Here is a 17,331-nt window from a genome sequence, read left to right as displayed (position 1 = left end):
TGCCCATCAGTGCAGCCTCATTAGCACACATCAGTGAAGGAGAAAAATCACTTACTTACAACATTTTATAACAAAAACTAAGAAAAAAAATTTTTTTTTCAAAATGTTCAGTAGTTTTTGGTTTGTTTAAGAAAAAATAAAAAACCCCGAGGTGATTAAATACCACCAAAATAAAGCTCTATCTATCAGAAAAAATGATAAAAAATGTCATATGGGTACAGTGTTGCATGACCGCTCAATTGTCAAAGTGTGACAGCGCTGAAAGCTAGAAATTGGCCTGGGCAGGAAGGGGGTAGAAGTGCCCGGTAGGCTGATTCTGGCTTCTAGTCAATGGTTTATCCGGATGTATACAGTATATATATGACAAGGTAGACTACTTCATGTAACATTACATCTTCATCTCAGATTGTAAGCGGATTGGATTGGCCTGTGTATGGGATTCCAGATCAAGTCATGGCAAGGTACACGTTGAGCGTTGAATATCTGGGTGTAGAGAGATCACGGGGGGGATTTGTATATCTGTTGTCACATGTTGCTGAGTTACTGATTTCTTACACGACATTTCCAGACAGTTGGATGTAATTCATTAATATTTGGAAGTAATTGCTGGCTTGTATTTCTCCCCATTATTGTGGATTAGATCATTGTACTGTTATCTTGTATTGTTTATTATTTATCATCACCTATTATATTTCATCCCCATTTTGTACTGATTTATATTATTAATAAATATATATTTTTGCACATTATTGCGTTTTATTTTGTCTTCCAATTATCACAAATACAGAACTGGGATGTCGGTTACTTTGTGAGAATTAGTAGGGAATCTCCTTCATTCCAGATCCCGCCTGTTTCCATGAATTGTATACGGATTATTTCCTCACAGATAAAGTTCTGACAATTTGTACCGTTCTGGTGTTTTTGATCCTCAGAAATGAGATCTGCCGTCATCAGACATGATGGATTTTCAGACATCTATCCCATAGTTTGTAGACTCTATAACTCTCCTACACACTGAATCATAGACACTGATTGGGGTTATTGTACCCAAGAAATGGCGCAGAATACACCTTTGTCTACATTTATAAGGAAAGACCATTTATTTGTAAAAACAAGAAACAAGAAAAATGGTAACAAGTGGTGTTTAATACCACCAAAATAAATATTTATTTGTGTGAAAAAATTACAAAAATATAATTTGGGTACAATGTTGCATGACTGTGTAATTGTCATTCAGAGTGTGAGAGCGCTGATAGTTACCAGTCAGCCTGGGCAGGAAGGGGGTGGAAGTGTCCGGTATACAGGAGGTAGAAATATTTATTTTTAAAAAGACCTCCAAGTGTTTGTGAAATCTCCCACCACAAAATGTACTCAGCCAATCACAGGGAAGGACTCCATTTTTATTCTTCTCCTGCCATCAATGGCCAACCCGGTCCCACACTTCATCCATGTCTTTGGGGGCCTCTGATCTCCTTATGGACTGTTTCTTCCATGATGAAAATCAGCCATGGAGTATATCTGAGGTGTATATCAGGGTGTGCTTCTTCCCCACATGAGAGCTGGGATGTCCAGCAACATTCATCTAGAAGACATTTCCCACACTCAAGGCACTAATACACCTCCAGGGTTGTGTGGGACCCCTGATGTACAGGAAGACAGGACTTCAGTGAGGAACATTTCCATCACTGATGACAAGAAAGTGGTTTTTCGGGGCATGTCCAAAATGGCGACCGGAGCGGCCACCTAATCCAGAGCTCCGGCGCCCAGGATTGTAATCCGCTGTCATCCGGGCAGCGGGGGCATCGTACGGGGTGCCGGAGGCTGCTGCACAGTCCCCTGCATCTGGAGGAGGGGATCCGGGCTGTATTGCCCATCTCCGTGATCGCGGACATCCACGGCCTAGTGCGGCTGCGGAGCCTTGGCCTCATCTCCGCTGCCATCTGGCGACCGCGGACCCATCCGAGTCACAGGGGGGCTCCCTCACTATCCTCTGCATTTGGGAGAGGGGATCCAGACTGAATTACCCCTCTCCACAACCGTGGAGGTCCGAGGCCTGGTGCGACTGCGGAGCCCCAGCACAGAATCCGCAGCCATCTGGGTGGAGGTGGACCCATCCGGGGCATCGGAGGCAGCTGGACCATTCCCTATATCTGGGGGGGGCGGCGGACCTTATTTCCCTCCTCTGAGGCGGTGGAGGCCTGCGGCCTAGTGTGACCTGCTCCATCCAGCCCTGATCCTGTCCCATCGGGATCGCAGTGAGTACAAGCAGTATAGTGGGGGCGGGTGCTGGTTTTCTGATCCCCCTCCAACGTTTGGTGGTCCGTGGCTCCCACTATCTGGTCCAAGTGCTCCTCCCCGTGAATGTGACCCCTGCTGGGCCCAAAGGCCTCCTGTGGTGGGAATTGGAGCCAGCTCTTGGATCCTTGGTCTCGTTGGGGGGCCTGTTGCAGCCTATGTCCACTCTGCATTTCTGCGGCTTAACCACTTGCCTACCAGGCACTTATACCCCCTTATTTACCAGGCCAATTTTCAGCTTTCAGCGCTGCCGCACTTTGATTGACAATTGCGCGGTCATGCAACATTGTACCCATATGAAATTTTTATCATTTTTTTCTCACAAATAAAGCTTTCTTTTGGTGGTATTTAATCGCCACTGGGTGCTTTACTTTTTGCGCTATAAATTAAAAAAGTGCAAAAAATTTGAAAAAAAAAAAAAAGTTTCTTTGTTTCTATTATAAAATTTTTCAAACAGGTAATTTTTCTCCTTCACTGATGGGCACTGATAGGCGGCACTGATGGGCACTGATAGGCAGCACTAAAGGGCACTGATAGGCAGTACTTATGAGGTGGCACGGATAGGCGGCACTGATAGGCAGCACTAATGAGGTGTCACGGATAGGCGGCACTAATATGCAGCACTGATAGGCGGCACTGATAGGTGACACTGATGATGGGTACTGATAGACGGCACTGACTGGCATCACTGCTGGGCACTGACTGGCGGCACTGTCTGGCACAACCGCTGGGCACTGACTGGTGGCACTGACTGGCAGCACTGCTGGGCTGCACTGGTGGGTGGCACTGGTGGGTGGGCACAGGTGAGTGACACTGGTGGGCACAGGTGGGTGGCACTGGTGGGCACAGGTGGGTGGCACTGCTGGGCACAGGTAGGTGGCACTTCTGGGCACAGGTGTGTGACACTGCAGAGTGGCACAGGTGGGTGCACTGCTGGGCACAGGTGGATGCACTGCTGGGCACAGGTGGGTGATCTGCTGGGCACAGGTGGGCGGAGCTAGTGGGCGCACTGCTGGGCACAGGTGGGCGGAACTTGTGGGTGGCACTGCTGGGCACCGATCATCAGGGCACTGATCATCAGTGCCCTGATGATCGGTGCCGATCCTCGCTCTGACAACTGCCGGTTCTCGGCAGTACTTTCCTCACGATCTGACAGCGTGAGGAAAGTGCAGCCGAGAACCGGCACTTGCATTTCCCTGTGATCAGCGTGTCATTGGACACCGCTGATCACGTGGTAAAAGGCCGGTATGATTGGCCTTTTACCACATCTCGTGATCAGCTGTGTCCGTAGGACACAGCGATCACGGAGATCGCCGGGTGCGCGCCCCCTGGGGCGCGCAGGAGAGCGCGTTCTGGGGGGATGTCATATGACGTCCACCCAGAACTGGCCGGCCGCGGTGAAGCCGTCATTCGGCTATCTGCGGTCGGCAACTAGTTAATAATAATTTTTACAATATAACGATTCTGCTGATGTGCCTGACCGCATCCATGTGACTATCATCGTACCTGCTTAGGGCGTTATAGGTCTCCTGGGCCATCTAATTTTCAATTGATCACCCCCAAGGGACTTCCTATATGCCATCCACCAAGAAAAAGAAGGGACAAGCTCAAAAGTCCCTTACGACATACCTACTTAAAACGCATGAGATAAGCAACATGTCTCAAGATAATACAGAAGGAGCATCTCCATCCGGTCCCACGCAGAATACCGTAGTTCATACATTAACTCAGGACACTGAATGTGCACAGCAACCTACAAAGGGGGACTTGGAATCTTGCCTGGAAACTATGTACACTAAGGTTGCTGCTAAATTCCAATCAGAACTCCACAAGAGCACGAATGTTCTATCCCAGGAAATAGCGGCATTGGGCTCCAGAACCGACCGCTTGGAAACCAAACATGATGAACTCAGCCGGGCTCATGGTGAGCTTTCCAGGGATCACGATCATTTACAGACAGCCTTTGCACAATTGCAGGCACAGGTTGAGGATCTTGATAATCGTAACCGCAGGAATAATTTGCGAGTCAGAGGAGTCCCGGAGTCTGTGAGTGACCTTTCAAAAGCCATGACCAAGCTATTCCAATCACTCCTCCCGGACCATGACACCGGGTCCTTTGCTTGTGACCGCATTCACAGAGCCCTGCGCCCAAAACCTCCTAACGATAAACCACCTCGTGACATTGTCCTTTGTATGAAGGATTTCCTGAGTAAAGAAAACTCAGGGCTGCCCACAATATCCCAACAATCATTTTTGAAAGCTCCGCTTTGCAAATATTCCCAGATGTCTCTCCGGCTACGTTGGAGAGACGCAGAAAAATGAAGGAAATTACGTCCACCCTTTATTCAGCTCGGATCTGCTATAAATGGGGCTTCCCCTTTTAGTTGATAGTCCCCCACAATGGAAGCACATACACAGCTACCTCTCTCCCTGAGGGCCAGGATATTTTGGCCAAATTGGGCTTGGTTGATCCTCCTTCTCGTCGACGTCCTCCTTCCACTCCTCGGGTATCTCCAATATGGCACACTCCATCTCCAAGAAGAGAACGGAGGAGAGTCAGACAAGAACCAGGATGAACCGTTATTGATGGATTTTGCTCGTTTGTGTCTCATACATCCTTTGGATGTTTTTCTTGGTCACTATTGAGATGTCTCTATATCCTGCATATTATGTTTGCGTTTTTGGTACTTATATCTGGATGTGTAAAGTTTAACTAAGGTCTTCGGACCTATATTACACCGCCCGTATGTTCATGATCTTAAGACTCTTGGACACGTGACCCCACCCTGCCGCTTGGCATGGCCGGAGATGTCACCTCCCGATTGTGGAGTGGCGGCTCTAGTTTCCATGCTTTACAGCGTCAGGGTTTGGGCCTGATTGGCCCTTTGATGTTTGATTTTTCTGTTTTTTCAGGTATGGCAAAAGGCCCACCTGATCCATGTTTTCTAGCTAACCTTTTAATTGTAGAAGTTCTTAAAACCTCACCTCTATTGCTTTCTATCTTTCTTCTTTATAAAGCCTTAGTACATGATAATGGTTTTGTGCTGATTTGTGGATGTCCTGGCGCCCACACCGGGGTCTGGATGTTCCTTAAATTGTCACTACAGATTATTGCTTTGTTGTGGATCTGCTGATTCTAATGTCTAGCCAAATAGTTTTTAGAGATGTCCTGTCAATATGTACTTTTATGCCGATAGCAATTATTTCCATGTTGCCATGGTTATTCAATGTATTTCGCATAATGTCCAGGGTTTCAATTCACCAAACAAGCGCAAAACAGCCTTTCTTCAATATAAGCGATTAGGGGCTAAAATTATTTTACTACAGGAGACCCACTTTGCATCCGCAAAACACCCGACATATTTTCATAAATCCTATAGGCAGGGGTGTTATACCTTACATTCCTCTAAAAGCAGAGGTGTAGCCATTTTTGTAGCATAATTCATTCCCTTTTGAGATTCAACATACTGTAAGTACCGTGATCCGGACAGTAGGTTTATCATTCTTAAAGGCATCCTTTCGGGTCGTGAACTTACGATCGCTAATATCTATGCGCCTAATTCGGCACAAGCTTCCTTTTTTCCTCAATTTTTTAGCATTCTTGATAGGTTTTTGTCCCCCCATCTATTGGTGGGTGGTGATTTTAACCTGGTAGCAAACTCACTTTTGGACCATAGCTCTCCCTCGCAATCTTCCCAAACTTTCCCAAAATCCCTCACTAAAAAACTGGATGCCCTCCAGTTGGTTGATACCTGGAGGGCACATAATGTGGGAGCCAGGGATTACTCATTTTATTCTCACCCACATGACTCTTATGTCAGATTATATTATATCTACTGTACCCCCATTTTACTATCTAATTCTAGGACAGCTTGTATTCACTTGAGTCCCTGGTCAGATCACAATATAATGGCCTTATCTATCACATTTATAGGATTGGCACCTACCCCCTTCTCTTGGAGACTTAATGACTCTATGCTCACTGATATTAACTCTCGCCAAGAGGTGGTTACATCTATTCTGGAATATTTTCAGTCTAATTCTACTCCTGATATATCTCCAGCCACACTATGGGTAGCCCATAAGGTGGTCCTACGTGGCCGCCTTATCTCCATGGCTTCTTCCAGAAATAGAAAACGATGGCAGCAAATTCTGCAACTTACCTGAGAATTAGAAACACATATTGCTAATCCATCTCTTCTTAATAAACGGTTACTATCTCAAAAGCGTTTAGAATTGAATACTCTGCCTTCTCAAAAGACTGAAAAAGCTCTCCGCTGGTCGAAGGCCTCGTTCTTGCCGCATAGCAACTCCGCATCCATTATGTTTGCAAGGAAATTGAATCACTCTCTGCGCCCCCCACATGTCTATAAGTTACGCACTAACTCGGCGCTATCTCATCTCTACCTCAAGAAGTTTTGGGTGTTTTTGAAAAATGTTATTCTAACCTACTAGCTCCTCCACAGTCGTTTCCTAGGTGGTATGATCGATCTTTTATTAGATTATCTGATTTTCAAAGAGGAGGATCTTCTATTACTTTTGATATGCTGCGCGTGTTTTTTGATGTTCCTCTTCGTGAGTACCATCGTTACCGACAGATTAGACATTTGTTTAATTCATATTTTGGCCTTATACCCTCTTCTCCGATTTCATTTTTTGAACGTATCAGCCGTGTCTCTCCTAGGGGAAGGGGTCTTATTTCTGATCTTTATCACCAATCTTTGATCTGTTTTTCTCCTACACCCCCTTTGTATAGACGAAGATGGGAGGAGGATGGTGGTATCACTTTTTCGGATGAGGATTGGGATTCCATGGTGGATAACCTATGTAAGTGTTCTAGATCTCTTTCTGTCTGTGAGACGGCCCTCAAGGTTCTAACCAGATGGTATTATACTCCATCAAGACTACATGTATTGTTCCCTCAGGTGTCCCCTTTATGTTTTGGGGCTGTGGTCTCACAGGTACTTTGGTTCATATATTCTGGGATTGCCCAACCATATCTTTGATTTGGCGTAAGATATCTGAGGTGGCTACCTCACTGGCGGGTATCCCGGTACGATTGTCTATACAGACCTGTCTATTGGGGGCTCATAACCCAGGGGTCTCTGATGCCACTATGAGACTGATACATACTATTTGTATTGCCACTTTATGGGTCATTGCCTTACATTGGAGGTCCAATGCCGTACCCCTGGCCTCTGTTTTACACAGGGTTGATGCTGTGATGCTCATGGAACGTATTCATTATACCTTACTGGATGGGATGCACTTATTTGATATAAAATGAGAATCATGGAGGGATTGTAGACATTTATTGCATGATTAACAGCATTCCAAGTGAAGGTTGACTGGCATATACTGTTGACAGATGTATCATTCAACCTACTTTATTGTCTACATATTTCATGTACTTGCAATCTATTCTTTTCTATTTCTTCTCTTTCTTATGTTAATATACTTTTCTGTATTGTATTTTTCAAAAGTGCCTTGTTTTTGCTGTAAGTATCATTTGAAAATGTACTGTTTTACAGTCTACTTTTGCAAAATAAAACCGTTTGTAAACAACAAAATAAATAAATTTAGGCCAACATATATTTTGCTCCATGTTTTTGGTGAAAAAATCCCAATAAGTGTATATTGATTGCTTTGTGTGATAGTTATAGCGTCTACAAACTATGGGATAGATAATGGAATTTACGCCATTTTTTTGCTATACAGCGCTGCGCTAGTTTAACGGACAATTGTGCGGTCATGCAATATGGTACATAATGAAATTTATGTCCTTTTTTTTTTCACACAAATAGAGCTTTCTTTTGGTGATATTTGATCACCTTTGCGCTTTTTATTTTTGGCTCTATAAACAAAAAAAATTTTGAGAAAAAAATGTTTTTTTGAAAAAAACAATATTTTCTTGTTTCTGTCATAAACAATATCTAAAAAAACTAAAATTGCTTCATAAATTTAGGCCAAAATGTATTCTGCTCCATGTTTTTGGTTAAAAAAATCCCAATATGCGTATATTGATTGGTTTGTGTGAAAGTTATAGCGTCTACAAACTATGGGAGAGATAATGGAATTTACAGCTTTTACTTTCTGACTGCCCATCACATTTCTTGAGGTGCTAAAATACCAGGACAGTACAAACACCCCCAAATGACCCCTTTTCGGAAAGTAGACACCCTAAGATATCTGCTGAGAGGCATATTGAGTCCATGGAAGATTTATTTTATTGCCACAAGTTTCTGGAAAATGACAAAAACATTTTTTACACAAAGTTGTAATTTAAATGATTTATTTCTTGCACAAGCCATGGGTATATGTGGAATTACAGCTCAAAATACATTCTGCTTCTGCCACATATGTGAGACTTTTTGGGAGCCTAGCCACATACAGGAGCCTGAAATCCAATGACCACTTTGAAAGCCTGATCTAATTTTTTCTCACAAGGTTTTGAAATATAAAAAAAGAAAAGAAAAAATATTTTGTTTTTTTCTTAAATTTTCAAAAACTTGAGGCAACAAATGAGATCTACACTACCAGATGCTTCTCGGGGCTGCAGTTCCTCTGAGCTCCACAAGGTGGTGATCTCATTTCTACCCAGTTAGGAAGTCTCTATGGAAGACAGATAGGAAGTGATGTCAGGTACAGACAGGAAGTGATGTCAGGTACAGACAGGAAGTGACCTGGAATAAAGACAAAGTTCCATGTGGCACAAAGAAAAAGAGACATCGGTGGAAGTAGCAGAAGAGCAGGTAATAAGATGTTATTTCCTATTTACACCCAGTAACCCCCCGTCATGTCCATCCTCTTCCTTCATAGTCATGCCCATCCTCTTCCTTCATAGTCACGCCCGTCCTCTTCCTGCATATCACGTCCGTCCTCTTCCTCCATAGTCACGTCCGTCCTCTTCCTCCATAGTCATGCCCGTCCTCTTCCTCCATAGTCATGTCTATCCTCTTCCTCCATAGTCACTGTGACATCTTCTATCTCCAGCAGATGATGATACACACATATATAGTGTGGGAACCCAGATGAACCCCTTCAGGGGGAGGAGTTGATGATAATATATTTGCTCCCAAAGCTGGCCTACATGGTTCAGTTTTATCGTTCAGCCAGCGGGATGACCATAAAAACTGAAGTGATTCCCCCATCCACACATTGGAGGTGGATGGGGGAATCCTCCCCGCTGCACTCTTGTATTCTGACAATGGGGGGACTCCTCCGCTCTCAGAATACATGGATCAGCACTGAAGCTATTGGCTGCAGCCACTGGGGGAGTGGCTTTTATCCGTCAGTGGCCACACATGGATGGAAATGTGAGCGATCCCTGCTGAACCAGCTGAATTTCCATGGATCTATGGTCACCTTCAGTGACTTCCTCCCCTCCCCCTCATCTCCTTCATGATGGAAGTCATGCTGAGATCATCTCCCATTGGCTGAGCAATATTCTCATTTGTCTCTCAGCTCCTTCTTGCTATTCCTCGTCCTGCCTGTTGTTTCCTTGGATTGATTTTCTGTGTAGTGACCCCGGCTTGGTCTCTTGGATGCGCTCGTCTGTTGCTTGCCCTGACCTTTCTCCTGATTCCTGGATCTCCTCCTCATCTCTCCTCCATATCCTCTTACACAGCTTTTCTCCACACCTGCAGTGACCCTGGGGGGAGGAAACTTGGCACCAGCACGCCGCCAAATCCATCCCCACCATTAGGGGCTCTGGAGACAATTGTCTGCTATTTACACTCCGTTCCTCCGCACGTCACCTGATCACATGACAGCTTACTTCCACAGATTCCGGACAGATTTCTGGATGGTAAAGGTCAAAGGTCACTCTTCAGTTTAGGAGAGGTAGGACGCACCCAGGAACAAGGATTTGGTTTGCATGGGAGCCTCATATAGAGGACCCCTCAAATCTCCCCATCCAAATGTCCCTCCATACGGAGTCAGAGAATCCTATGACATCACACTGACCTCACAGCTCCTCCTCCCAATGTCCCTCCATCCAGAGTCAGAGAATCCTATGACATCACACTGACCTCACAGCTCCTCCCCCCAATGTCCCTCCATCCAGAGTCAGAGAATCCTATGACATCACACTGACCTCACAGCTCCTCCCCCCAATGTCCCTCCATCCAGAGTCAGAGAATCCTATGACATCACACTGACCTCACAGCTCCTCCCCCCAATGTCCCTCCATCTGATTTTTTCTGATGCTCTTAGGATGTGGGGGCCCTTGGTATCCTCACATGTAAAGTGGGACTGTTGGTCCTGCGTTGTATGTAATGACATCAGAATGCTGCAACAAGCCTATACCCTGCGTAGTGTGGGGGTCCTGTGGGGGGGAATTATACCTCAGCCTGAAGTGGGGCTTTAATAAAATGGAGACCTGAATGGAGAGGTGAGGAGGATTCTGGGAATATCATTTGATGTGACTCTTTGTGTTCAGATGTAGAGTTTTCCTCCTGTGAAGTCTGGAGATCATATGACATCACATTGCCTCCACCTCCCTCCCTGATAGAAGAGAGAAAGAAGAAGAAGATTCTAGAAGTCACCAGAGAGATCACTGAGCTGCTGACAGGAGAGGTGAGCGGTGCCGGGAATTCTGGGACATTCTCCAGTAACAGACAAGGGATGTGTCTGGATGGTGACTGTATCATTGTGTGTGTCAGGTTCCTATAAGGTGTCAGGGTGTCACTGTCTATTTCTCCATGGAGGAGTGGGAGTATTTAGAAGGACACAAGGATCTCTACAAGGACGTCATGATGGACAATCAGCCGCCCCTCACATCACCGGGTAAGAGGAGACTTTATTGTAAAGGAGAGAGCAGTACGGAGGATCCACCTAGATCCCCCATCATCTGATAAACACATAGAAACAATGGATTCAGTCAGTGTGTGTGTTTCCTACAGATGGATCCAGTCATGGGAACCCACCAGAGAGATGTCCCCGTCCTCTGTATTCCCGGGATTCCACACAGGAAGGTCACACCATCCCTCACCATCATCAGGTAGATGATGACAATTATTGGTAGTTGTGATTTATACACAGCATGTTTGTTACAATGAATGTTTTATTATATCTTTCAGAGTGGAATCCTCGGGGATGATAATATTGATGTTAAAGAAGAGTATAAAGAGGAGGATGAGGAGTATGGAGTGATGGAGGAGTTTTCAGAAGGACACAAGGATATGATGGAGCCACCTAATACCAGGAACCCCCCAGAGAGATGTCCCCGTCCTCTGTATTCCCGGGATTCCACACAAGAAGGTCACACCATCCCTCACTATTACAAGGTTGGTGGGATGGAACATTAAGAACATGGACTCATAGAAGTGATTTTTTTTTATGTGATGCTACAATATTGGAGTTTATGTTTTACAGATGAGCTCTTCTATTATTATTTTATTGGGATGAAGATCTGATAGATATAAAAGTTGAGGTGAAAGCAGAAGAAGAAGAGGCGTATGTGAGGGATGATCAGCAGTCTATGGAGGAGGATGGAATAACGGGGACATTTATAGAGGAGGACACTCCTACAGAGATCAGCACAGGTGGGTCATGAACACTAAATCCATTCCTCCACCCATACTGCTCACTGATTGGTCCAGAGTAGGGCGGGGACTGGGTGATATCAGCCTGTAATCCCCTGGTCACTTTCCTGAGCTGTGTTCCCCGTCCTGTATTCCTGGATTTCTCTCGGATAATCTTCCTTCTCTGTGCTGCAGACACAATTTATGTATCTAGACTGGATTTATGGAGGTTCTGGGGTTCAGCTGGCAGCAAAATGTTCATTTTCACCATAGACATTACTAGACCTAGGCACCTGGGGTGTGTGCTTTGAGTCTTCTTCCCCATTCCCGGGTCTAGTAAGATCTCTGACAGAACATTTCTCCCAGGGTTCCTTGCTCTGTTATCTGCTGGCTGTGCCGGGTGGAGGGATATGTCTGTAGTGTCTCAGACCCAAGTCACTGAGTGCAGTCTCAGGAGATGGGAGGCAGCGGTGTGGGATCTCTGCAACTTGTCTACAGTAACAATTCATGTGTCTGCTGATTGCTGAATACTAATTTTATGAGTCCTGACCATTACACTGTATCATTTATATTGTACATTACATACTCCTGACCCCTGCACTATATACTCTATGTTGTACATTACATCATTCTGATACTGTATAGTCCTAACATTTGTATCCTATATAATATGTTGTACATTACATAGGCCTTACTTCTTTTTCTCCCATTTCCTCCCAGCTGGACATTTTATATCGGATGATGTGATTGGAGCACAGACTTTTACATGGTGATAATAATGTGATAACATCCTCCAACTTTGGACCCTTAAACAGAAAGTGATAATGAGGGAGGAGTCTATACCCCAATGATGGTGGTCTTCAGGATCAGTCCAGTCTTCATCTTGGTTGTTCTCCCCCATCCTCACTCTCTGACCTCTGGTGGGGCTCAGCCCCGCTGTTCTTCATGACTAAATCATGGACTAAATAAGGAAGTGCAGTACTTCTTGTGTTGGGAAGATGGCGATGAGTGATAGAGGGGGTGGGGACCCTCGTCCTATAATCCCCTCATCACTGTCCCTCCTATAAAAGACAGTTCTGGTTGTTTCCTCACTCTCTGACTAAGGTCCATGAATAAAGAAATGACCTGGTAGGAGATCAGAGGAGCCATTTCCTAGTTCCCTTGAGGGTGGAATTGTAAACTCCTCAGAGACCAAGCTGCCTGATGTGGGTGGAGTCCTGGTTTGGGGGAACCAATCAGCTCCTGTCTAGTAATCCTCTTTGTCTTTGTATTTTAGTCCATGGCCGGGAGATGAGGAAAACCTCCGAGGATTGTCTCACTTTGTCTCCAGACTGGAAAGTAGAAGATGAGGACATCACACAGTATAGTCCAGGAGAAAACCCGGCTCCCTCCAATGTCCATCCGGCACCACCCAGTGTAGATGGACCATCGGATTCCTCGTATCCTGAGGAACCTCAGACTGTGCGGGACCGGGCCGGCCTTCCAACAGGGAAGAGCTTCTCCTGTACTGAGTGCGGGAAATGTTTCCATTGTAAATCCAATCTTAATAGGCATAAAAGATCTCACATGGGGGAGAAGCCGTATTCCTGTCCTGAGTGCGGGAAAGGTTTTTCACAAAAGTCCAATCTTTACATACATCAGAGATTGCACACAGGGGAGAAGCCGTATTCCTGTCCTGAGTGCGGGAAATGTTTTTCAGACAAAACTAGTCTTCACACACATCAGAGATCTCACACAGGAGAGAAGCCTTATGCCTGTCCTGAGTGCGGGAAATGTTTTTCAGATAAGTCCAATCTTTACTCACATCAGAGATTGCACACAGGGGAGAAGCCGTATTCCTGTCCTGTGTGCGGGAAATGTTTTTCAGACAAGGCTAGTCTTTACGCACATCATAGATCTCACACAGGGGAGAAGCCGTATTCCTGTCCTGAGTGCGGGAAATGTTTTTCAGACAAAACTAGTCTTCGCAGACATCAGAGATCTCACACAGGAGAGAAGCCTTATGCCTGTCCTGAGTGCGGGAAATGTTTTTCAGATAAGTCCAATCTTTACTCACATCAGAGATCTCACACAGGGGAGAAGCCGTATTCCTGTTCTCTGTGCAGGAAATGTTTTTCAGACAAGGCTAGTCTTCACGCACATCATAGATCTCACACGGGGGAGAAGCCGTATTCCTGTCCTGAGTGTGGGAAATGTTTTTCAAAGAAGTCCAATCTTTACACACATCAGAGATCTCACACGGGGGAGAAACCATATTCCTGTCCTGAGTGCGGGAAATGTTTTTCACAGAAGTCCAATCTTTACACACATCAGAGATCTCACACGGGAGAGAAGCCGTATTCCTGTTCTGAGTGCGGGAAATGTTTTTTAGAGAACTACAGTCTGCACAAACATCAGAGATCTCACATGAGGGAGAAGCCATATTCCTGTCATGAGTGAGGGAAATGTTCCTCACTGAAGTCCTGTCTTCCTGTACATCAGGGGTCCCACACAACCCTGGAGGTGTATTAGTGCCTTGAGTGTGGGAAATGTCTTCTAGATGAATGTTGCTGGACATCCCAGCTCTCATGTGGGGAAGAAGCACACCCTGATATACACCTCAGATATACTCCATGGCTGATCTTCATCATGGAAGAAACAGTTCATAAGGAGATCAGAGGTCCTCAAAGACATGGATGAAGTGTGGGACCGGGTTGGCCATTGATGGCAGGAGAAGAATATAAATGGAGTCCTGCCCTGTGATTGGCTGAGTAGATTTTGTGGTGGAAGATTTTGTAACCATTTAGGGGTCTAAAAAAAATAAATAAATTGAGGAACAAATGTGACCGACATTCTGCCCGTATTTATTTTCTATGAACGTTGTCTCCATCTAGTGGCCATAATGTCATTTTCTATAAATAGCCCCCTTATCTTCCTTGGTCAGACATGGCTTCATCCTCATCCGTGAGATCACACTCCGACACGCATGAGTACTGTAGACTCTGCAGGACACAACAATAAAAATGGAGTCCAGCCCTGTGATTGGCTGAGTACATTTTGTGGTGGGAGATTTCACCAACACTTGGAGGTCTATGGAGAACAATGTTGAACGGATGTGACCAGCATTCTCCAGCTGGGAGGAGTTTTGGCCTTATTTTATTTCTTATGATCATTGGCTCCATCTAGTGGCCATAATGTCATATTGGGCTAGTTTTACTGATGGAGAGATTTCAGAAAAATCACCTCATTGTGGCCACTAGATGGAGCCGGCGATCATAGGAAATCCCTGTGTTATGTAACATAGGGCCGGATGTTGTCACAGCTGGAGGAATGATTGTCTCATTGGTCCAATGAATGTTCTATAAATAGAGCCCTTGGTTTCCTTCATCAGACAGGGCTCCATACTAATCCCTGAGGTCACACTCCCGCACTCTGAGGTCACACTCCCGCACCCTGAGGTCACACTCCCGCACTCTGAGGTCACACTCCCGCACTCTGAGGTCACACTCCCACACTCTGAGGTCACACTCCCGCTCTATGAGGTCACACTCCCGCACTCTGAGGTCACACTCCCACACTCTGAGGTCACACTCCCGCTCTATGAGGTCACACTCCCACACTCTGAGGTCACACTCCCGCTCTATGAGGTCACACTCCCGCACTCTGAGGCAGATAAAACTTTATTTTGGTGGTATTCAGTGCTGGAATTTTTATTTTTTTGCTATATAAATGAAAATGTCCAAAAATTAAAAAGAAAAGTGATTTTCTTATGAAATTTTGCAAATAAATAATCTTTCTTCATAAATCAGCCAACATTTATTCATCTATCTTTTAAGTAAAAAAAATAACCCAAAATTATAATTTTTCAAAAAAAGTTTTACATTTTTATTTTTTTTATATTATTATTTATGTTTTTTTTACACCCATAAAGGCTGTAAAAGTAATAATTTCTCCTTCTCTCTGGCTGCATTCTTTCAGCCATTGAGAAATACTGTGAGAGCTGTGATTGGTCAGAGCTTGTCACATGGTACAAGTCTGTTGGGAATAGCCCTGTACCATGTGACCTTGGTGATCATTCACAGATTTCACTAGTAGTAAGCAATGATGTCAGGAAGTGACGTCTTCCTTACTACTGTTCATGTGATCACTTGTCTTCAGTTCACTGGTCTTCCCAGTGAATGGCTGTGCAGGGAGGGGGTGTGAGGACAAGTCTGGTGATTGGAGGAGAGCAGACTGAGCTCCCAGCAAAGCTACAAAACTGACCACACTGAGCTCTCATGCCTAGTGTGGTCAGTTTTAATTGGGAATCAGAGGGACTGGCAGGATCACCGGGGATCTCACACAAAGGAAGCAATACAGAGAGAAGAGGAGACGTCTTCATACCAGGACATGGGACAGCCGGCACAGATCAGGAATAGGACATGTTGGAGGAACATATTCTTTGAAGGAGAAGTTCAGGCAAAGCTCTTTTGTCTGTACTTCTCCTGTGGATCAGAGGAGTGCAGTTCATTCTGAACTCCTGTGACCCGTTTTCAGGTGAAGCCCGCTGTCAGCTGACATCACTCAGCCGGTCCAGTCTGGGGAAAGATCCCGAGATCAGAGTCTGGACCAGCCGCACCCTCCCCCTCCACAGCCCAGTGAGTGTGGGGGGGGGCAGGGCAGAGAGCTGTGATTCCAGATCATCATCTACTAAGCAGGATTTGGATCCCGGTGGAGAACTTTCACCCCAATAAAAAATGAGGGTGAGGTCAGCAGAGGAGCCCATAGTAAAGGAGGAAACTCTGAAATGTTTTCTTCAGAAGGTCGGTGTTTACTGGACAAGTGAATGTAAAATACACCATCAACGCGTTTCATGGCTTCAAAGTGTCACTTCATCAGGACAGGTGTAAGAAGACGATATAAAAATAGGGAATGAAGTAACAGTCCAGTATATGGTATTATAAAGACCCGAGTCACATACAATTCATGGACAGGACTGAGATTTATAGCATTCAGGATTTGTATGATGTTACACAAGGTGAAGAGATATATGGAGAGGATGATCAATACATGGAGAAATCAATCTATTCTATCATAGAAGGGAATCAATAGATCAATCAATGACATCAACCAATCAATAAGATCCATTTCATGGGATAGATTTATCATTCTGTGCACTGGTTATGTTGGAGGATCAAACCGTGATCACTGGATATTGGAAACATTCCTATTGATCTGATGATTGCTGGCATGGATTCCTGATTGATTATTGCTGGGAATAAAGTCCAATAAACACGCAGATTTGATGGGATTATTGATAGAAAAATCTCTTCATATTCCATGGAATAAATATGTGTAGAATAGTTTGGATTTGATGGAATAAATCTCTATAAAAAGACTTTGTGGGGTTTGTTGGTTCTTTTCTATTCCTCTCTAGGTCTGGATTTCAGGAAGAAGAAACAATTCCTCCAATTTCTAGTGGATGGTGAGGAGGGGAGAGATTTGGGGGAGTTTTGTACATACAGGAGGTAATAGAGAGAATCCGGCTAGTAAT

The 17,331-nt window shown here is 44.9% G+C and overlaps 1 protein-coding gene across 1 annotated transcript; it reads left to right on the top strand.

The window, feature by feature from the left end:
• Positions 1 to 8,999: 8,999 nt before the first annotated feature.
• LOC149468095 (uncharacterized) lies at positions 9,000 to 14,629 on the top strand. Its single transcript, XM_089670666.1, has 2 exons — positions 9,000 to 9,047; positions 13,461 to 14,629. The coding sequence occupies exons 1-2, from the start codon at positions 9,000 to 9,002 to the stop codon at positions 14,256 to 14,258; spliced, it is 846 nt and encodes a 281-aa protein (XP_089526792.1). The 3' UTR covers positions 14,259 to 14,629.
• The last annotated feature ends 2,702 nt before the right edge of the window (positions 14,630 to 17,331 follow it).

The sequence above is a fragment of the Staurois parvus genome, unplaced genomic scaffold (assembly GCF_062004578.1).
Source record: "Staurois parvus isolate SC_StPar_1 unplaced genomic scaffold, SC_StPar_1.0 ptg000092l, whole genome shotgun sequence".
NCBI classification, from domain to species: domain Eukaryota; kingdom Metazoa; phylum Chordata; class Amphibia; order Anura; family Ranidae; genus Staurois; species Staurois parvus.
The sequence above is the reverse complement of the archived record's forward strand: the minus strand, read 5'-3'. Positions and strand labels throughout refer to the sequence as shown.

Coding starts and splice junctions, on each gene's coding strand:
- LOC149468095 (XM_089670666.1), top strand. CDS start 9,000: ATGTGGCACAAAGAAAAAGAGACATCGGTGGAAGTAGCAGAAGAGCAG. Junction 9,048..13,460: donor TGGAAGTAGCAGAAGAGCAG/GTAATAAGATGT, acceptor TACATACATCAG/AGATTGCACACAGGGGAGAA.